The following is a 21,882-nucleotide window of genomic DNA, read 5'->3' as shown; positions in this document are numbered from 1 at the left end:
ATTTAGTCACACTATCACGACAAAAATGATGCCAAAATACACGCCCCACTGTGACAAAGGATTTATGAGGCAGATGGGATGACAGCGTGACTCCTTGGAGCCAAAAATACTTTGCTCCAACTGACATAAAACCTGCAGTCAGGACAGGAAGTACCCTGCTTCTTATCTGTACTCCCCCACTTGTCTGCCTACTGTTATACAAGTCCCACTAGATCCCCTCACACAAGACACTTCCTGCTTCCCTCCTATCGCAAAAATCAAACCAACAGCCCGCAGCTGCTTGCTGTCCACTGATGGTAACAATTGACTCACAGCAAACACATAAGCTCTGACAAAGTCAAGGCCGGGGCCGGTGATGGCTCGGCTGAGGAGCCCCTTAAGTCGTAACGATCAAAGGAAGCCGGGCTGTTGGATCAACAGTTTCATTAAGCCTGTCATAGGTTATTAAGGGATCATCGTCCATATGGCTAGACATAAAAGGATTACCAGGTCAGTCTCCTGGAGATGCTGTTTTTTTTTTCTGTTTGAAACATTTCTACTCGTTCTTACCTGGAACACCAGGATTGCTATTTAAAAAAGAACACATTTAGAAGGAGAATAGGGTCTGAGCTGAATTCTGGAGGTGAAAGGTGAATTCTGAAGATGACAAATGTCATAGTTGAATCTAATGAAGAAAGGGTCTAGTATCTTTAGTCAAAAAGATGTATTTCTACACTTTTAAATGAGATATTTGCGTAAAAATATAATTCCCTAGGTCATTATCTTGGACTGAAACGTCATAGCCATAACAATATTGTTCTCTATTCTTCTCAACATGGATATATATATCCATGGATATATATACTGTGTGTATAATATATATATATATATATATATATATATATGACTCTATATATTGTTGTTGACTCTACAATATAACTGTTCAACACAATTGTTACAGCTCTGGGTTAAAGAAGCACTTTACATTCCTGAGGCGATCCAGACACCATCTAGAGTTCCTTAATTTGTCCTGAGATTATACTGTGGGTTTCTTGTCCAACCACAACCATATGTTCTTTTGCCAGCGTAATATTTAGTCAGTGCAACATTCTGGAAAAAACAAAAAAAACAAAAACAAAAACCCAGCACAAATTGCATTCTATAATATCATTATCACATTTACGGAGGCATTATCATACGTCCCAATGACATCCAGACGGTCTTACTGTGAGCCCCAACAGCCGTGAAGACGATAGAGTCCAACAATATAAATAGCACTTGGATTTAAACCCTAGCAGAAGTGAAACGGAGACTATAAAAGCAACAGAAAATGGAAAGGAGGAAAAATCCTGGGTAGGAGATATTCTCTTCAAAGCAGCAACCCAACCATTGGTGTTTTGCATGATGCCATTAGTTAGTTTAGTTTATTAACTGCAGAATATCACAAACCTTCTCATACTCACAAAAAAGCATTTTTCTTTCTAGCACGTTTGTGCTCAATTTGTGCTTTCCCCATCATAGGTATTCATAACTACTCGTAATATGTATGACCAGTATAATCTTGAGTTGCACATTTTATGTTATATTCATACAATTAACTAAATCTGTTTATTTTTAATCGAAGCAGACAAAAAGGAATTAATATTATTGGAAGCCAAAAGGTTGTAATCCATGCTCAACAGAGCAATAAAATATGTTTGCGCATCTGAATCATCTTTTTTTAAAGCCATGGATGTAGTGGCCGTGCCAGCCGGGGGTCTTTTCCACGTCTGCTTCCAAAAGAAACACATAAAAGAGGCTGGACTGTAAAGGAGCTGGACCGCATGCCAGGCAGCCAGAGAAATGTTCGGCTCAGCGCAGACTGAAGCACTTTTAGCTGTCAGGGGTCCAGACCCTGATGAAGGCTCCTAATACTGACGCTAGTCAATGGTGAAGACGTAAACCACCTTAAAATAATGAAATGGTATCGACTACTTAGAAACACGTTCCTAATTAAAATAGCACTAATCTGGAGAATGGGCACCTGATCTAAAAAGTAAAATGTCTGAACATATTTAGCTGCTGTGTCATCTTGACCACTAAGTGCTGCCTGTTGCAAGTTTGCATTAATAACCATTGACAACACAGAGAAATAACCATTCACACAGTAATTGGGGGTTCTTTCTGTAGCATGTAGACCACAGAGGTCAGGATTTGAACCAGTGACCTCCCGACCATAAGAACAATCCCAACCACCAGGGTTCCTGACAGGAACATCTTACAGATATGTACTAGCTTGGTTCACAGACTGAAACGCCTCATTTGACTTCAAGCGAGCAGATAACTGGCATTTATTATGTAGGAATCTGTTCCTCTCCCATATGGACAGTCTCCTCCTCCTGAGCCTGGTTTTGCTCAGGGTTTCTTTCTGTTAAAAGGGAGTTTTTCCTTGCTACTTCCTTGCCAAATGACACTTCACTGATGAAAATATTATTAAAATCAAATTTATCTTGGACACTTATCTCAGTACCCAAATCCAGCCTCTATTATATTAAAAAATTTACTGTCCGCGACCATCTTGGCTCAAAAGTTTCCAAGACAGGTTTAAAGTAGGGAATTTAAATTGTGTAGCTTTTTTTCCCCAAGCTCTAAGCTGGCATGCAGAGTTTTTAAATTTCATATTGTCGCGTGTGCAGAAATTGAACAGCTGTTGAGCTGCTCAGACTAAACCCAGCTCTGATTTGAAGGCAGATCACCAAGTATCAGCCAGGGCAAGCGAAGAAGAAATGAGAAAGCGAACATGAAGACAGCAGTCGGCACTGCGCAGCATGACGAACCAAGAGATGCCAGCCTAGTATTGCTGCGAGGGAAGAGGATTACAAAGTACAGCTGAGTAAATCATATTGGATGAGGAGGAATATAAACCTCTGGCTAAAAAACTCCCTCTGTTTTATATTGCCTCCTTTCTGTTCAGCCATGGAAAACTCTGGTTCATCCATTTTGGCCACAAAGTATGACATATGTTCAGTCCCTCCTGGTGCAGCAGTGGGAATCATCCCGTTTGAGGAAAAAGGAAAAAGAAAACCCCCCGACACTCACCTGAGCATGTGGGCTGCGCTAAACACCACATCAAACTCGCCACCGTCAAGGCGCGCCGCTTTCTCTGCCATCTCCGCTGCTTCCAGCAGCCGAGACTCTTCCAATAAAAACTGACCTGGTGGGGTGAGAGAGAACAGGAGCACTGTTGAAATGCTGAGGGATCCTCGTGGAGGCACAGAGGGATACGTACTCCGCAAGTGTTGAACTTGGCTCTGCTCGAGGGCCAGAGCGTTCCTAGCCTCAAAAATAAAACTCTGAAACACGAGATATGAGCACAGCATCCCAGCATTCTTGGGCCGGCGTTTAGACCTATTAGTCACATTAGCCAACCTTGTTACATCTGTTTATTTTCAATAAAAATGCTTCTCGTGGGAGGTTTTATGTCTTATTTTTGGGTCCTGGCTGCGCTGGCGGTTCTTCTGTACCGACCCGCTGAATGAGACGGGATTGGGGCAATGAAAAGAGACTGGCCACTTTTTAATAGATTAAAATGCTGCTGACTTTTAACCCCAAAGCTGTAGCAGAATGCTAAACCACAATGCGGACCTAAGCATGTTTTTCCTTCATGGCTGAGGATGAAACTGTATCCATGAATGCGGGCCTGAGGTGAGTCTTCAGACCGAGTGTTACATTGCTCCAGACAGATATGGGGGGGGGGGGGGGTTCTGAAATATCAGAGCAAATTAATGAGGTGCAAAGACAATAAAACAGACCCTGTTGCTCTAATTTATAATGTGCCAGTGTGGCTTTTGAGGGTGTTATCAAAATTTTGGTCCCAAACGCTGAACCAAGCTAGTTCACAGTGAGAAACCTGAGCATTTGTTCTTGCTTTTTCAATTCTAATAACTATAACAACTACAATAAAAAACTTAAGTTTAGGTGTGAAAGATCAGACAGATGGGTGAGGAGCAAGTTGAGGATAAACCCGCTATTTTTTTCCCCCCACAATTTTAAGGCCACACTCCACTTTGCTTGTAATTCATCTTCAAATGCAGCCCTTACAGCCGTGTTTTTATTCTACCCAGTGACTTATTACCCCCTTAAAACTGATGGGTAGTTTATTATGAACACAGTCTACATCATCCCTCATGCAGAAATGGAGTGAAACACCGATCAGCAGTGAAAAATAACTGAACAACGCTGCAGCATTCATCAAGTTAAACCAACATTGTATCTTTGCTGTGAGGTTGCCTCTATGTATATGTATATGTGTGTGTGTGTGTGTGTGTGTGTGTGTGTGTGTGTGTGTGTGTGTGTGTGTGTGTGTATGACAGTCCTTCAGACATGATATTTTTGCTTTACACAGGTATAAATGTTGCTGAAAATCAAAAAAAGGATCCAAATATGGCAAAAGCCTCCTGAGCTTTAACGCATCAGTTCATGGCAAATTTAGGCTTTTCAAAGGCTTTGATAAAGGTAATTAATTAAATTGGCAAAACTAAAGGCAGAATAAAAAATAAGAGTCACCGAAATACGTCTATGCTCACCATAATGCATGTAACAGTTTCCCTTTGCAGGATCCAGTTGGATGGCCTTCAAGAAGTACCTCTCTGCTTCTGTCTTCTGCCCCTGAGTGAGACAAATTAAACACGGGTACCGTTAATGCTCCAACTCCTCTTCAAAACTTCACTGTTATAAAAAATAGTACACTCAAGCATGAGGGCCAAAACACGTTTAGGTTTGCGTGTTGACCCTCTACAAACCACAGTCCTACTTTGACAATAACGGTTAATCTCGGTAAAGAGACATAAAACACATGGAGTGTTACTCTCACAGGCTAATGTGGTATTCTGTCAAACTGCACATCGTCATGCTCGGACGGGGCAAACGTTCACTCATAACACACTTTTATCTGCCCAAATAACACTTCAACGGCACAACCGCACGTCTCCTTAGTTTGTGGCCCCACCTCTGAAGCGGTACAGAGAGCTGTAAATGGAAATGGAACTGGGGTGTGGAGAGGAAAGGAGAGAAAATTATTGAAAATATTTGCTTTGAGGGGATTTGGTTTCACATCGGCATATAGGGACATGGGACACCTACTCTGAGGATATCCCCCTCGCTGCGGCCATTAGAGAGATAAAATAAATACTGGGGGTGTGAGGACGACAAAAAACATCCTCAAGACCCCAGAGCTTCGTCACGTCTCTTACGTGAGACATAACCCATCACCACCGAAGGGGAATGCTGCAGCTGGCCAACGCAAGTGCCAGCTGTGACTTCAGCACGACTTCACATATTACGCTTGGCGCCAAATTGTCCTCTAATCAGTGATCACCAGCACAAAGTCATCTGCAAAAGCGTCTGTTTTGAGCATTAGCAATGCACGATTCAGGCTGTGGGTTCAGGTAAATTTGATCCTTTTGATGAAACAAGTAACACCAGAAACAGTGGAGAAAACAAATTAAACAGTATATATTAAATCAATTAAAATTCAGTTCAGCTAAAAGCTGTGGATAAACACACAACTTTCTAACCATAAATATTGAAGTGTGAGTTCCATGTATGCTGTGGAAAATAATCAAGTCTGGCCTTAATGTGCCTTTTATTCGATAATCAAATCCTAATCAGAGGCCTGGTCTGAAAATCAGTGTGTGTTCTCATATTCAGATTCACAGATGTCGGAATGCGCATGTTTGAGGACCAGCTGTTTTTGTGATAACAGACAGCTGGGTCTGTTTCACTGACCCGCAGAATTACGCATTCACACGCTGAAATGGGCTGAAGTTGAGATGGAAAATTTGGGATCATGAAGATGGATCAATAGATGTTTAGAAGCCAGATATACACAGACTATTGAAAGAGTAAGAAGTTCCAAAATTCCCATCACTCTTGTTTAAAAAGGGCATTGCAGTCAAAACTGAGGCACTTTGTACTCTCAAACTCCTCCACACAACAGGCTTTGATATAATGCAGATTCGTGTGTATGTCGTCCAATTTTATATGTTTTATTTATTTTAGTATAAACCTATCCTGGAAACCATAAAAAGACAAAGAAAACCTTTGATAATGCATGTGATTGATGACTGCTAAAGAGCTCAGTCTCAGTAGTCAAATGATACAAAGATGATGCACAATATCACATAATTTTGATGTCCCAACACTTAACATAGCATTTGTATTCATGTGCGACTCTTAGGGGCCAGAAGGAAGAGCTTGAAAGCCAAGAATTACATCATGGTTGGAGGGTGTTTTGCTCATACAAACCTTTGGCGTGAGCAATGACGGACAATCACAGGTCAAACACACATGAGTTTCTTTCAATTACATTTTGCAGGATCACTCATTTGACAATTGTAGAAGAGTAGGAACCTCCCCTCAAAGTCCTTATGCTTAATACATTGAATACATACAATACATTGCCCTGCCCAGTTTTAATTATGTCTATAACTGCAAAATCCACAACACCATGGTATGGATTACACTAACAAACAACAATGCAGCATGTACAATCTATGACTCTCCTCCATGTTTATGGTGGTAACTGCCTTTTCCTCTACTTTAGGTACCTATTTTATGAAACATTTCGCGTGCAGCTGGTCTGGAGGCCGTTTTATATTTCTGGATTTTGATGAACATCCTTAGGGGGCAATAAAGTTAAAATTCAATTGAAATACATTTTGTTGTATATTTCTTCAGCTAAAGTGAAAAAAAGAGAATATAACGACGGTGTTACTGATTACCAATGACAATCGAAGACCTTCCGGCCAAGAAAGGGACCAATGGAATCTATTTCACTTAATGTTGCTGTCTTCAAATTTAGTGACATGAACACTTGTTTGTCCAGCAGAAACCAGAAAGAAGGACTGAACTCGGATACCAGGTGGAAAACAGACCTGATACAGGAAGAGAAGGACAAACCGCTTCTGACTGGACTGTTACTGCAGCTTTGCGCCAAAATCTGCCCCGCACATGTTTGACCTCCTCGGGCCTCACACATCCGAATCTCCTGACGACTGCAGACAAACTACAGATGCAGCTCTGATTCCGGGGAAGCTGAGGTGATTAGGATCGACGCCTGCAACGTGTTAAAGGAGGAAATGACACGTATATGACTGAACCCGATACAGGCAGGTGTCCACACAGGGGGACAGGGATGGGTCCTGCATCGCAGGGTGTCGGCAGAGGTGGGCGGGTCAAACTGATCTGCGGGATTTACTCCTTCCTCTCCCACATTGTCCCCTCCATCCTGCAGATGCTTTCCCACCCTCACTGAACTGCTGGCCTTATCACAGCCACCCCTCACAGGGCTCTGTGCCTCGTCAAACCAGACAGTGACTGATGTCCACAACTCACAGCGGTACCACGGCGAGTGTTGAGACCGGGGTCTGCTGGGCAAACAAACTTCCTGCTCTGGTTTTAATCAAGCGTAAGTGCTGCTGGCATCAGGGGCCAGCATCACATCTGGTGATCAGGACAAACTTTACAACACATTGAAATGGGGGCTCTTTATGCCTACTTTGTTCTAATGGGTGCGGATACTATTAAAAAAATAAAAAGATTTCTGATTTGATGGAATTAGTGGCGTTACTGTACAGAGCTACAGATCTTGATTTTTCTGGCCTGTTTGGTTTCTGTTTTGAGTTTTGACACACAGTGGCTTTAGTACACAGGAATTTATGACACTTTACAAGCAACATTCATCAAAACTGTCAGCTCAACTCGCTGCTGCTCACTCCAGATGGGGAAACCAATGTAAACCAGTGTTGGATTTCGGTTTGATGACTAATCTCCAACCCTGAGACTGCCTTAGTGAAGATGTCGTTGCACTACTGAACTTTGACACCAATGAGCTAAAAATATATACCTGCAAGTTGTGAGATAGGTCAACCCCAGAATCAGATTAATCAAATTCTTTGTGCAAAAATTAACCATATTTGAGGTTTGATTTATGGATGGAGACATTTTAAATATTTGTGAACAATGTTTTGAAACAAGCAGCTTCTTCTCATATCTCATATAACTCTCGTGATAATGATACAAAGACAGGATGGGCGTAGCAGAACGCTAAATTAATAATTTATTTTGACCTTCTGGGCAACAAAACTTTTCAATTAGCTCTTTATTTGCCCATTTTCCTTTTCAGCTCTGACTTGACTCCGAATAAACTTATCAACCTAAGATCAGTGACGATCACATTCCTGTTAGCTTGGATGAGCCTGACCTACTAGGCTTCATTTACCATTATCTATTTAAACATAAATCAGCTATGTGACCACGGCAGAAAACTATCTCAATGATAGGTTGTTTTGAATTGTATGTGTGTGGCATCGAGTTGGCATGCTTTTATTTTGGTAAATGTCAACATTAATAGTGGTTTGAATGAAAACAAAAATGCTTCAAAAAGTTCAATAATTATCTAATGAAATGTATATATTAGAATGCACAGTAAAGGTCCAATGTATTTTATTGTCAATTTTGATAAATTTGTTCTTTTAAAAATATCTAAAGCATTCTAAAGAATATCAAAAATATTTGGGGGAAAAAGTCCACATTTTACAGTTAAACACTTAAACGTATACATTATTAAATGAAAGATAAAGGTGCCTATCAGGATTTGACTAAAGTCAGCAAAGAACGATTAAAATTACAATCCACATTTAAAAATTCAAATTAAAACAAAGAGGAGGAAAACACTTTAAATTAGATGAAGTAGCACACGACAAAACATAGTTGCTTCAACAGTTTGAATGCAGTAGTTAGCCCATGATACAGTGTCTTCTTTGTGGCTATTTCAAAGGAAGATGACATTAATATTCCTGAAATAGTCTCAGAGCAACCAAAGGTTTTCTTAATTACCCTTTAAACACACACACACACACACACACACACACACACACACACACACACACACACACACACACACACGATTACCTGTACAGATTTCAGAGCCTAATAACCACCGGTGCAGAGCTGAAAAGATTGCTATCCGTGATAAAACTGTGATAAAAAGAAAATGAAACGATGCACGATAGAGAACAGCAGCAGAATGAAGTGTGAGAGGGGAACAAAGATAGTCAAGACCAATTCAGACCTCAGAGCATTAGGCTGGGCCCACCATGTACAGTCAGATCTCTGATTGCTGCAGACTGTATCAATACTACTCAGACATATGCTGCACCATCAAATCAGCTTTAGAAAGAAGAGCTTATGGTTTGTTGTTCAGCATTGGGATCACACACACACACACACACACACACACACACACACACACACACACACACACACACCTTTCTCACTGTGTTTATATGCACTAATTGGAACAGAGCAGCATCTGCAGTGCAATCACTTTGTTAAATGTTTGTGAAGAGACAACTCCTGAGTTTTTCTTTACCTTTGTTCATGTTGTTCTCACTAAACTTCCGCAGCAGGTGGGGACACGTGAGCCGCAAATCATTGCACTGTTTTTTTTCTGCAGCCTGATTGTCCTGATTAAGCTAACAGATACATTTTTCCTGTAATCAATTTGTTTATCTTTCCTTCTTCAAGCACCTAAACAAGTAAAATGACCCATATTAGCTTTTTACAGCCACAATCTCACCATTGTTCAATGGGAGCCTTACCGTCATAGCCAGTAGTTTGCCATAAGTGAGATGTGCAGGAATGTGATCTGGTTTGGCTCGCAGGGACTCCTTGTACCAGTGTTCAGCTTCAGGCAGCTTGTGGAGTCTTACATAGGCCTCTCCTGTCAGAGCAGAAAAGGTCCAGCCACAGTTAGGAGGTAAAATAGAGTCCATGTTGCAGCAAACTGCAGAGCTCCAGTATTTCAGGTGCTGAACTGCATGTCGAGGGTTGTACTCATGCAGATGTGACAAATTCTAATCAAAACTGTAGTATCTAGTAAATAAGTGCCATTGTCTTGTTTTTCTAGAGAAATGACAACCCAGAAAGCAGAACCCTCAGTCCACCTGACCTGTCAGACATCATCTGATACCTCCCCTGCCACCAGCTCTGGCCTATTCCCTCCTGACACCTGAGAAAACAATCATACCTCAGGTCAGGTCGGCCATCCAATAACACCTGTATTATTGCAAAAATTCGATGGCATTGGCTAATAACCATGGCCACGTTGATAAAGAAGGACGGGGGGAGGGGGGCTTTGTTTTGGCCAGAGCAGACTAAAACTTTAATCCCCAGGGGGCTCAAGAAACTGAGATATGCAACAGGTGTCATAATCCCAACTCTGGTTCAGGATTTGGAACCACACATATGTAAGAGGAGTTCTGACTAGTGACACCGTGGAAAAGAGAAAAAAAAACCTGTAAGTAATAACTTCCCTTTAAGTGAAGAATGAAATGCGGCAGACCTTTTAACCCCCCCCTCCCAGGAGATGTAAAATAACAGTGTATGTTTTCAAGATTGTATCGATAATTATAGCCTTATGTTTGAGTCTTAAGCGACACATTATTTTGCCTACAGGATGAAAATCATCCCTGTCAACAGCTTACATCAACACAATCATTTCAAATCACCTCTGAATCACAGCAGATCAATGTCAGCAGATTCCCATTCACAGCCTGTATGATCCGACCCGAGTTTGTCGCACTTGTCAAAGAGCATCAATTTAGAGATAAAATAATAGACAGTCTAGGATTGCTGGGATTTCCGAGATTTAACATCAACCCAAATACGAGTGTAAAAAGACTTCTTTTTAAAAAAAGAAAATGTTTCTTTATTTGCTGATGGGTTTAGAGGCAGCTGAAAACCTGGCAGCAAAACCTCTGTGCGAGACTAGCAAAGACCGTCAACATGTAATTAGGAGTGACGCTGAAACCAGCTCCTTGGAGTGGAACGTTCCTCGCCCCTGCTGGAGAGAGACCAGCAGGGTGCAGATTACAACCCAGTTGTGGCTCTGATGAAAAAAAAAAAAAAGAAAGCTACCTTTTAAGCATCTGACGAACAGCGCGAGCCTGGAAAAAACAAACTGAAACTGCAGGTATGTCAGAGTGCGCAAACGGGGAGGAGAAGTCAGCTCTGATCCGCGGCTCACTGCCTTAATTACAGACACAGAGCTGCTGCTTAACGGTGACTGCAGCTTTAGTCAACATTGTGACATAATCTTAGCCGGGCTGTCAAACTGCATTTTCCAACTGAACCTGTGGCACTGACTGTAGATTTTCATAAACGCATGTGTTTGTGTGTGTGTTTGAGAGAAAAAGTGAGAAAAAAAAAAACTACGCCTGTGGTTCTAATGATGCAGAAAGCAGCTGTTCGGCAGCTGCAACCTGACAAGCTGCTGCAAAGCAAATGAACAGGGTACTGTATACTTAACTGTCAAAATGCTGTTAAACAACATTAATTTTCTCTGAAACTCTAAAATAAGTATTTCAGTACTATTTGATGATATAAACGGTTTGTGTCTGATCCTTATTTCACACAATTTATGGGCTATCCACCTTACTGTAGCATCATAAACAGAGACTACAAAGAGCTTGCCGCAACATTAAGAGCAACATTAAACTGTTGCAACACTGAAATCAGACACATCATGGATTCATTCAGACAACATCACTAATCCTACTTGCTTGGCCGCAATCAGAAAAAAAGTACCAATGGTCTACCAATGAAAGGTAAAGCTAAAGTTTGAATGTTATTTCCAGCCTTAAAGAGTCCCTAATTTCCCTCCCTTTGATGCCGTAGTGCTTACCCATCATGTTGTAGAGGCTCTGGGGTGCAAACTGTCTGGGCATCTTCTGGACTGCTTCTTTAAACACAGTGAGTGCCTCCTATGAATGAAACAAAGGGGGGGGGGGGGGGGGGGTGATGATGGGCTGCTTAATTTACAGACAAACAAGCGTTCTGTCCCCTCACACTTTGACAACATGGTGCAGACCTGGTGGTCCCTCAGGGGTCTGTCCCCGCGGTCACGGCTATTAACACAACTGCAGAAGTGTTGTACGCTGACTCTGGTATGAACAGAGAGGAGCGTCGGTGATTCAGCCCCTGAGTGTAAACAGTTCTGGGAGTTGAAATTGCTTCACCGCTGAAGGAAATGTTGTGGTTAGCAGCCGGAGGAAATGGGACTGCTCTCTTTCTCCGGCGAGCCAACGATTTATGAAAGCCATTATTAAATCTGCAGCACCACTGCTTCGGTGCAGATTGAATTAGCAGCGTCAGTGCTTGTGTACATTATGAATGTGCGGTGTCTGAAACCGAGTTACGTTAGCCAGCAATATAAGCTGTTGGGGGCATGACAGTGAGTTAGTTTGTTAGAGCGGATAATCTGCATTAAATGGTATCCCCTATGACACAAGCAATTTTGGAGCAGCGCTTGAGCTTGTACAGCGTGAGCCTCACTCCCCGCACTTCCAAAAAAATGGACAGTTTTTTTTTCAGAGTGCTGGATGGCTTCTCGGAAAAATCCACACGCTTGCAAAGGATTGATGGGAATTTAATATCCCTTTCACCTCTTGGTGTCCCTGTTCATGGAGCAGTTTGCCCAGGTTGTACAAGCAACTGGTGACAGAGCTCTTGTGCGCGTGGGGGTCCTTCAGGTTCTCATCTGGGATGTCAGCACAGGTCAGGAAGGTACGCTTGGCCTCGTCTGTCCGACCCTGATTCATCAGGATGATCCCCGTGTTCAAGTAGGCCGCTGATGGGAAAACAGAGCACAGGGAGTCATTTGAGTTCAGCTGGAGCATGTAGAGCAGACGTTTCACAAGTAGCTGATAACTGGTGATAGGATATTACTGCCAATAATAATGGTAATTAATATCAACAGTCAAACATAGACTTAATCTAAATGTAACATATTTAATAGAAAGTATTCTTATGAAAGTCCAAAATATTTATTTCGAAATTTTTCCTCTTTCACCTTAGGTGATGAGGGTAAGAAAACTTGGCAGACCCATTTGCAGGCTTATTTTTGCCTAAAACTGACAATTAAATAGATTAGCAAAAACTTTGCTTATTTCTAAAGGTTAAAGGAAGCTGTGTCTAACCATTCTGCACTGCACTCATATATGTGAGTTAATATGTTTTCGATATAAAATAGTTTCGACTATTTACAGAGGACAGTTTGCTGCTATTCATCATAATTCATGCTCCATGTCTTTGTGTGTCCTCTGAGATGCTTAAATCTGCACATTTCAAGCTATCAAACATAATTGTGTGATCAATGTGCAGCAAAAAGTAATTAGCCTGTACACAACTGATAGAGCAGATTAATCAGGAAGAGCAATCTATGAGAGCTGTCAGTTAATCCAGTTTAAGGTTCCCGACAGGTTATGTTCTTCTTGGGTCACCTGATAGACTTATCTACCTACATATGACTGCGTTCATGGGTAAATATCTTTTTTCCACAGTTACGGATCCAATTGGGAATAGATAAGAACCACCACCAACTGGAGAAAGGTAGATATTTTTTCAGTCTCTGCAGCTTCTCCGTGTACAGCCATCTGTTGCGAATCAATAAACCTGGGCTCCTACGTACATCTGCGCGCTTCCAATGAAAAAACAAGGAGCGACGTAACCTTGAAAAACACTTCAACTGTCACATTGAAATTCTACCTTCAGGACATCTGCTGCTCAGAATAATTAATTAACCTTGTTATCAACTATGACAGATTGATTAATTGCGTGAAAGTCTCTGCAATCCTGATTAGCTGTATAATTAATTTGTGGAGTTAAAGGAGCGATGTTCAGGATTCTCCGTTCATCTATCATTGACCAATGTCCCAAACAACCAGGTGCTAATTCCATGCATGATTGGGGAAGATTGTGAGCGATTTGTTGGAATGATGGAGTGACGCTGTCTGAGGCGAGGCTGCGTTCCGGAGATAATTTAATATCAGGAAGGGTAGAAAAGTATGGTAAATCCTCAAAGGAGTTTAGAGAAAGAGGAAAAAAGGACAGAGAGGAAAGGCTAAGGAAGGTGAGGAGAAATCAGAGTGTTGTGGCCTGAATCGTAGTAAATGACATCAGGGAGCTGCTTGTCACGCAGCTGTGCTGAGCCCTGAGAACAACTGGCCGCCACCACCTCAGCCTGAGCCTCCTGTTGCCTGGACACAGCACCACCACAACCAAAAGGGCTGAAGGTTGTAAATAAAAGAGGGAGAAGAAGAAAAGCGTACTCACAAGCCAGAGTTGGCCGGCTACCAATTGCCAGCTTATAGTAGTGGAGCGCCTCTGAGAACTTGTTGCTCTCTTGCAACAGCAAACCGCTGGAACAGAGAAAACGGTGAACGGAGGGTTATGAAGGGTTTAACCTTTCAAAACTGGTGCCTTAATGAGTTTTGAAAGATATCACTGAAGTTAATTCTCCGGGTTTGGTTTACAGGCACTGCAGGGATATGTATATTTGCAACTTTTGGGCAGGTTTTTGTTGGCGTCTTAATGGGTTTTTTTGGGGTTGCACCTCAATTTATGTGTTAAGATATTGACTTTTGTGTTTTTCAAGTAAACAAAAGCGTAAAGTGAAAATTGCTTTAATTGCAATTCAGGTTCTTTATTCATTCAGTTTAACAGATCCAAAATTACACTTTTTTTTACACATTTTTTCTCTAAACGCATCAGAGACCACATGACATTTTCTCCAATCACGCCATACCATTAATGATGGCACGTTTTAGTGAGCCTGTGATTACCTGGATTTAATAAAGAGGAGATTTAGAAGATCAGGAGCACAGAAGATGCAGTCTCCACAGCACTGCACTCTGTCCTCTCACACCTGGACAATAAAGACACATACGCCCGAATGCTGTTCATAGACTTCAGTTCAGCATTTAACACTGTCATCCCCTCCAAGCTGATAACCAAACTCAGGGACCTGGGCATCAGCATCTCCATCTGCAACTGGTTATTGGACTTTCTGACCAATAGACCACAACATGTGCGGCTAGATCATCACTGCCCCCCTACCCTCACTGTAAACACCGGAGTACCACAAGGCTGTGTGATGAGCCCATTCCTCTACTCCCTTTTCACCCACGACTGCAGAGCTCTACATTGTTCCAACACCATCATCAAGTTCGCAGATGACACCACGGTGATTGGCCTCATCAAGGATAACGATGAGTCAGCTTACAGGGAGGAGGTGGACCGTTTAGCTACGTGGTGCCACAACAACAACCTGCTGCTCAACACCAATAAAACTAAAGAACTCGTCCTGGACTTCAGGAGGAAGACAGGCATCCATCCACATCAATGGAGCAGCGCTGGAGCGTGTGTCCAGCTTCAAATTCCTGGGGATCCACCTCTCACAGGACCTCACCTGGACGACTAACTGCTCCAGTTTGGTGAAGAAGGCTCACCAGCGTCTCTTCTTCCTGAGGACTCTGAAGAAACACCACCTCTCTTCAGACATCCTGGTGAACTTCTATCGCTGCACCGAGAGCATCCTTACCAGCTGTGTTACGGTCTGGTATGGGAACTGCTCTGCCTCAGACCGGAAGGCATTGCAGAAGGTGGTGAAGACCGCCCATCAAATAGCTGGAGCTTCTCTTCCTTCCATCGAGGACATATACAGGAGGCGTTGTCACAGGAGGGCCAAGAAGGTCTCTAAAGACTCCTGTCACCCAGCGCATGGACTGTTTACCCTCATGCCCTCTGGGAGGCGCTACAGGAGCCTCCGGACAAAAACCAGCAGGTTCAGAAACAGCTTCTTCCCCACTGCTGTCTCCCTGCTGAACTCCGACCCCTCCCACTTTACCTCCCTTCAGGCACAATAACCCCGTCTGGACTGACTGATTGTACATTCACGCTATTTGCACTGACTACATCTGTTACAATAATTGCACTATTTACATCTGTTATTTGCACTATTTACATCTGTTATTTGCACTATTTACATCTGTTATTTGCACTACCCACATCCGGTTACTTGCACTGCTTTCCATACTTTGCACATCAGCACCATAGTTACAGCCTGTATATATATTTATCTTGGTTGCAAAGACTTTTATATATCCTTTACATAACTGTGAACTCTGTAAATACAAACATATAGATTGATATCATAAACATATATCATTGTGTGTATATATTGTATATACCCGTCACAGTTTTATTCGCTACTTAAGCACTTCTGGTTGGATGCTAACTGCATTTCGTTGCCTTGTACTTGTGACATGTGTAATGACAATAAAGTTGAATCTAATCTAATCTAATTTAATTATTCATTCTATAATGTCAGTGTCTTCTGGAAAGATGTGCGATGAGTTATTGTGATTCTTAAATGGTAATGGTTTAAGATTTACATAAAACCAAAAACATTCAGATTTAAAATGGCCTGTTTACTTCCAGAACGTGAGCTGAGCTGATCCAGTCGGATTCAGAATTATGTGCATGTCTGGAAAGAAACTAAAATAGTTCAAAGTTGCTGATAAATTTAATGTAATCAGTCGCCAGATGGTTGTCTTTCCTTATAGAGTACTTGTGCATCAGTAATTTAACAGAACTCACCTGACACAATTTAAGATAAAGTGCTCTTATTAGACCTACAGGAATACAGATTTTCAGCTTTTGAAACATGTCTTTGTCAACCCCATGATGCAAGAGTTATAAATAAAACCACAAGTGGAGCTACTTACAATAATATTTTATGTTTATGCATTGTTCTTTTACACAGAGCATAAAGCATTCCGCAAGACAAAAGTAAGGCTATTAAAGACACAGAAACATGAACTCACAGGTTGTACAGCATGTCAGCCATGTTGCTGCGGTAATAGAGGGCGTTTCTGTATGCCTGCTCAGCCTCGTCCATCTTCCCCTGGCTCTTGAGGACATTTCCCAGGTTACCCCATGCTGTGCAGTAAAAGAGAATAACACAATTCTAAGAATAAAAACTTTAAAAATAGCTCTATTATTAAAGCAGCAAGGAAGCTTTTCTGTATTCAAGTGATGGTTTTCTTCTACATTCAACATGGTTTCCGTGTTTTTAGGACCTCTCTAGGGAGAACTACTGTAGCTGGTACAATGAGACATTATGCAAAAGCATACAGAGAGCTGCAGCAGCAGGGGGAGGTGTGTCCCAAAACCACCAGTCAATCGAGTGACAGTGGAATGAAGACCACCACTGTGCTATTGGATGGCTAATGGCACTGGCTCCAAATGACAGGAGCGCAAAATCCCGGCAGGTTAAATACGGTCGCTGAAATCTTTTGTGCCGCTTTCACAGGGGCTCTGGGGAGCGAGGAAATCCAGCTTGAAGGGGAAAAAACAAGAATAAAGATGCAAATTTCAAAGAGAAAATTGTAAGAAATCTACAGTTTCTAATCATATAAAGTTAAAACATGTGTGTCATATGGCAGGTTTCTTATGTATTATTCGAGTCAGCTTTGCATCTGGATTTGGGAAAACAGATGAATTTATAACAGGTAGGAATTGCTTTGTTATTGTGAAGGTTTGTTAGTCTACTGAGCGTGGGTACGATTGAGGCTGCGCTCGGCTCGGCTCTCATATTAGCGTTTACTGAATGGGAGCCGCCACACTGCTGCCGCTCCGATTCCGCTGATGGCCTGCCAAAACAAACAGCTGTCATGCCTCAGCTCGGCTGCAGAATCTGAAAGGGAAATTAGCTAACGCGTCGTGTCCCGACACAGCTCGAGAAATTATTGGATAGAAATCTGTGCCTAATGACTTCAGCTACAAAGGCTACTGAATATTGCATCTGCTGGCGATGGTGCCACTCAGAGGCCAGAGATAGTTGGTCTCTAACAGGAACGGGGGCATTGAGAAAAGAATGCGTGAGGAAAAATCTATAAAATGAAGCAACTTTTTCTGGGAAATTGAGGTGATCACTTTGAGCGTCCTTTAGTTGCGATGTGAAGAAGAGAGAAGACATTTTAGAGCAGCTTTACGTTAAATTATTCAGAACCGCACCAGAGTGACAGCATATCCAATTGGGAATTCTAAAAGCCGGCTCACTATTTAGACGTCCAAACAGGATCTGCCAAAGCCTGACTCTGGGATCACAGAAAAAAGGTAATGTGACCAAATCAAAATGAGGTTTGGTTTTACCTTTAGCAGGATTGACATAGATCCCCGACTTGTAGAGCATCTCCTCATTCTGCCAGTCCCGGTTCCTCAAGACCGTTTTGGCACTGAAAAGCAGAACCAGGACGGCACTGCAGTACACCAAAATGGCCCTGGAGGATCTGCAGCGTAGACGGACATACAACGACCTCATCCCTACAGCGACAAGCAGGCAAAAACCCATGCTGGGGATGTAGAGCACCCTCTCGGCTATCACGAAACCAACGTAGAAAAATAGGTTTGTAGCGGGGAGGAAGGGGATGGCCAACAGGCCGAGAGAGAACACCACCACATGCTCGGTGGTGGGGAGCGGGGTCCTGCTTTCGAAGTACTTTTTAGTTCCATTGTGTGTATTATTAATATAAGTGCCTACATGTGAATTGTTCACATGTTCGTGACTGTTCCCATGGTAACCGTGTCCATTGCTGCTTCCATTCCTACAGTTGGTGTAATAGTGTGCTTTGCCATTGATTTCCTTCAGCTTGTTTTTTTCCTGCCTCCACAAGCTAAACCAAGCCAGCGAGAGCAATCCAAGATAGAAAGCAGTGGTGTAACAGTTCCTACAGTCAGCAAGGGTCCTGATCAAAGGCAACGCGTCCATCGACCAGTCAAAGCTCAGCGTGTCCGGGCAGAGAAGGAGCCAAAAGTTGACGGCCGGCAGGTAGAAAAAGGTTAACGTCCTGGTGAGGAGTGAAGGTGAGTCGGCTGCTGGGTTGTCGGAGTTGGAAAAGTTTGGGGGTTTGTTGCCCATCCAGTAGAAGCGGCAGGCCAACAGGATGACTCCCCAGAGAGCCAGCAAGGACACATTCAACAGCAGTTGGAGAGGTTTTCTCTGAAAGGCAAAAAGAACAACCCACAGAAATAAATAAAACCACTGAAGGACTGACTGCAAATACATGACAGGGTCAAGACAGGCATAATTTAGGCTGGAGGAGATATTAATCAATCTGAGACATTCACTCTAAAATAATAGTGGGCAATTACAATGAAACAGTTGACAGATTATCTGCTTTGTGCCAAGTGCAACACAGTGAAAAATGACAGACGACTGAATTTTAAGGAGTGGAGTGGTTCGAGTGCTTTGTGAGAATGTTTTATTTGGCCTCCGTGGTCCGAAAAGCAAGAACAATAATTTCGGCCCTGTTCATGTCTTCTGCTTACCAGTGACCTTACATCACAAATTTCATACAGACACACAGACAAAATCAACAACTTCCGGAAAATCATTCATCATAGTAGAGAAACGCCAAATCATATCTAAAAAGCTCTGTGGATTGGATCAAAAGTACATACATCAAGCACAGATTTAAGTCTGAGCAGAACTGAGATGTAATAATTTTGGTTTATAAACCTAAAGCCAACAGAGATGAACATTACACTACATTTATGCCAGGGGTCATGACCTCTGTTCGCTGATGCACAAACAAGTTTTCAATGTGATCGGTTGCTGCCTCCGGGCTGTACTATCGATTTCCACGTCTGCTGCCATTAACACATGATGCTGTAAGAGAGGCTGCGCCAACATCTACTGGGAACGCTCCAGCACACCGAGCAGCAGAGCTGCCACTGAAGTTATCGGATAAAGTCTAAATATACACGATACGAAGTTTAAAAATGCTAGCAATTAAGTGATACCTATACACACAACGATCTAATGAAGAAGGTGAAAGACGACCCCCATTTTAGTGGTTTCTTTAAAAAAAAAATCTGACATTTCAATCAGTGACTGATCGCAGTCTCTGGCTAAAGCATAATATTGTGGATTGAAATATTTATATACTATAGATATAAATCTCTGAAATATCACCAGCATGGGAGAGGGGAAAAACCAACAACCCTCCATAGGTCAAGCATGTCCAAAGCTTTCAGGGAGCTCAAAGTGCTGTGTCAAGATGATATACCACTGGTGAAAAAGTTATTCTGTTGCCAGGCAACAATAAAACAGATTTTTAATTGGCTGCCAGCTCTAATTTTTTGAGTACCTGCCAATCAAGTTCTGTTCAGGAAAAGACATTATACCACTTAGAAAATAGACAAGAAATTAAGTTAGCACGCTTATGCCATAACATCATCTATTTTTAGATCATATAAATCATGATAAATGATGCTGATGTGTACCTTAACTTTTGAATCTAGGTAAGACAGTGGAGCCAATGCAAAATAAAATCCATTATCTAAATCATACTAGAAATAAATCAAATTGTGTAAAAGTGCTGCTAAGACAGACATGTGGTTCAATAAAACAAGCACGGCCAGCTTAGGTTATGTAGCATATTAGAAACTGGAGGTTTGCCAGTTTAAATTAAAGACCTGAATAGGAAGCACATGGGTCACGGAGCAAAGAATTATGATCAAAGTAAAAACTATTTAAAAAAAACAGCAGAAAGAAAAGAGGAGAAATAGAAAGCCCAGTTCCTGTTGAAACCAGAGTTAAAGAAACAACTATGCGTCATTTTTGTCACACCTGTGGGTTAAGTTGGCTCTTTTTGTCCCGTCTCCATGTTGGTTTTGTGACTTCATGTTTTATTTTGAAACTAACTCTCCTCTCGTTTCAGGCCACTTGTCCTTCCTTATGTGTCACCTGTGCAATTGTCTTCCCTGATTCCTGATTGTTTCCAGCTGTTCCCCATTACCCCCCCATGTGCTTATAGTGTGTGTCTCCCTTGGTCCTGCGCCAGTGTGTCCTGTCCCTTGTTATGATCACCAGCTTGTCCTTCATTGCCATGAGAATCTTTGAGACTATCACAACCTTTGTTTGTCTGATCCTCGTAAGAGAGTGTATTTTGTTTGACTTTGCCCCTTTTTTGGATTTCTTTAGTTTAGTTGTTGTTTTTTTTTTGTTTCATCCCTCCTTGGAGGTGTTTTGAGTTTGAATAAATTACTGTTACTTCCTGAAAGCTCTGCGCTCGAGTCCTCAGAGTGAGTATTGTCAATTTTAGGTGTCTGAAGAAGTGCAACATCTGTGATCCTGGTGGGTTACAGCACTCACCTCATAGACATGCTATTAAAATATGCATCAAGCAAGACAATAAAGCAGAGGTCAAAGAAAACCAAGGCTATTCCAATAACAGCGTTTTAACTGTCTCACTGTAGTTGAATGGATGGGTGGATGGATGGATGGATGATGGCTGAATGATGGATGGATGGGTGGGTGGATGGATGAGAGTTAATCATTTACTTCAGATGTAACACCAACATCGTATTTCACTGGATTTTGGCTGTAAGACCAGTCAGAGCAGTCAGATCAGCTTAACCCCTGCTTCCCACCCACACTGATCTCCTGCAACTTCTTTAATCCATGCATGCAGTAACAGTGCTGATGCTGACCATTCCCATTCATACTTATAACTCATTTTGTGACATCCTGACTCTTGAGATGGCTCGCACGCTCAGACACCGCCACCCAAACCACAACCATATGCTCCTGTTGATGAGTAGTATCAACCGTCTGGTGTGGTGCTGAACTTCACTGCAAATCCTCTTTCTTGTGCCAGCAATGAGGACAAAAAACAACCCCGCTGTCTTCTATTGTGAATCATTTTTCTTATAATCAAAAGCAAACAAATGTTAAAGCAAAGATGGATCTAGACAGTAAGAAGGCAGGAAGTTCTCCAGAGATGTATTGAAGGACACATCACCAAGGGGATGTCATAAAAGCTTAATCTATTATCTCACAAACATTCACACATATGCGGGCTTGCCGTTTAAACGCCCAATCTCCGGCAGGGCAGCAGCCTCCTGGGTGCTGTAACTCCATTACGAAGAAAAACCGAGGCATTCCAGCTTTGTCTACTTGGTCTTTAATCCAGTTTACTCTGAAATAAGTGGTTTAGCATATCCCCGCAGGAAGCA

General features: G+C 42.1%; 1 protein-coding gene and 1 long non-coding RNA gene across 4 annotated transcripts in view; one reads left to right on the top strand and one right to left on the bottom strand.

The window, feature by feature from the left end:
* Positions 1–21,882, bottom strand: part of tmtc2b (transmembrane O-mannosyltransferase targeting cadherins 2b) — a 75,882-nt gene that overhangs the window by 6,316 nt on the left and 47,684 nt on the right. For 2 of the 3 annotated variants that reach the window (XM_029842023.1, XM_029842024.1), the window contains 8 exons: positions 18,016–18,862; positions 16,686–16,800; positions 14,134–14,219; positions 12,465–12,649; positions 11,705–11,783; positions 9,621–9,742; positions 4,545–4,626; positions 3,058–3,172 (listed from right to left, as the gene is read on the bottom strand). In XM_029842023.1, coding sequence (XP_029697883.1) covers positions 3,058–3,172; positions 4,545–4,626; positions 9,621–9,742; positions 11,705–11,783; positions 12,465–12,649; positions 14,134–14,219; positions 16,686–16,800; positions 18,016–18,862 — 1,631 coding nt within the window. Of the gene's footprint in view, positions 1–3,057; positions 3,173–4,544; positions 4,627–9,314; positions 9,550–9,620; positions 9,743–11,704; positions 11,784–12,464; positions 12,650–14,133; positions 14,220–16,685; positions 16,801–18,015; positions 18,863–21,882 lie in introns of those variants that run through there. The other variant, XM_029842025.1, reaches the window with a different exon arrangement.
* On the top strand, positions 162–3,423 carry LOC105416894 (uncharacterized). Its single transcript, XR_964785.2, has 3 exons — positions 162–489; positions 2,706–2,841; positions 2,933–3,423. It is a non-coding gene; the product is annotated as an uncharacterized lncRNA (long non-coding RNA).

Source organism: Takifugu rubripes, chromosome 9, assembly GCF_901000725.2.
Source record: "Takifugu rubripes chromosome 9, fTakRub1.2, whole genome shotgun sequence".
Lineage (NCBI taxonomy): Eukaryota > Metazoa > Chordata > Actinopteri > Tetraodontiformes > Tetraodontidae > Takifugu > Takifugu rubripes.
Note: the sequence above shows the minus strand (reverse complement) of the source record. Positions and strands in the feature narration are given on the sequence as shown.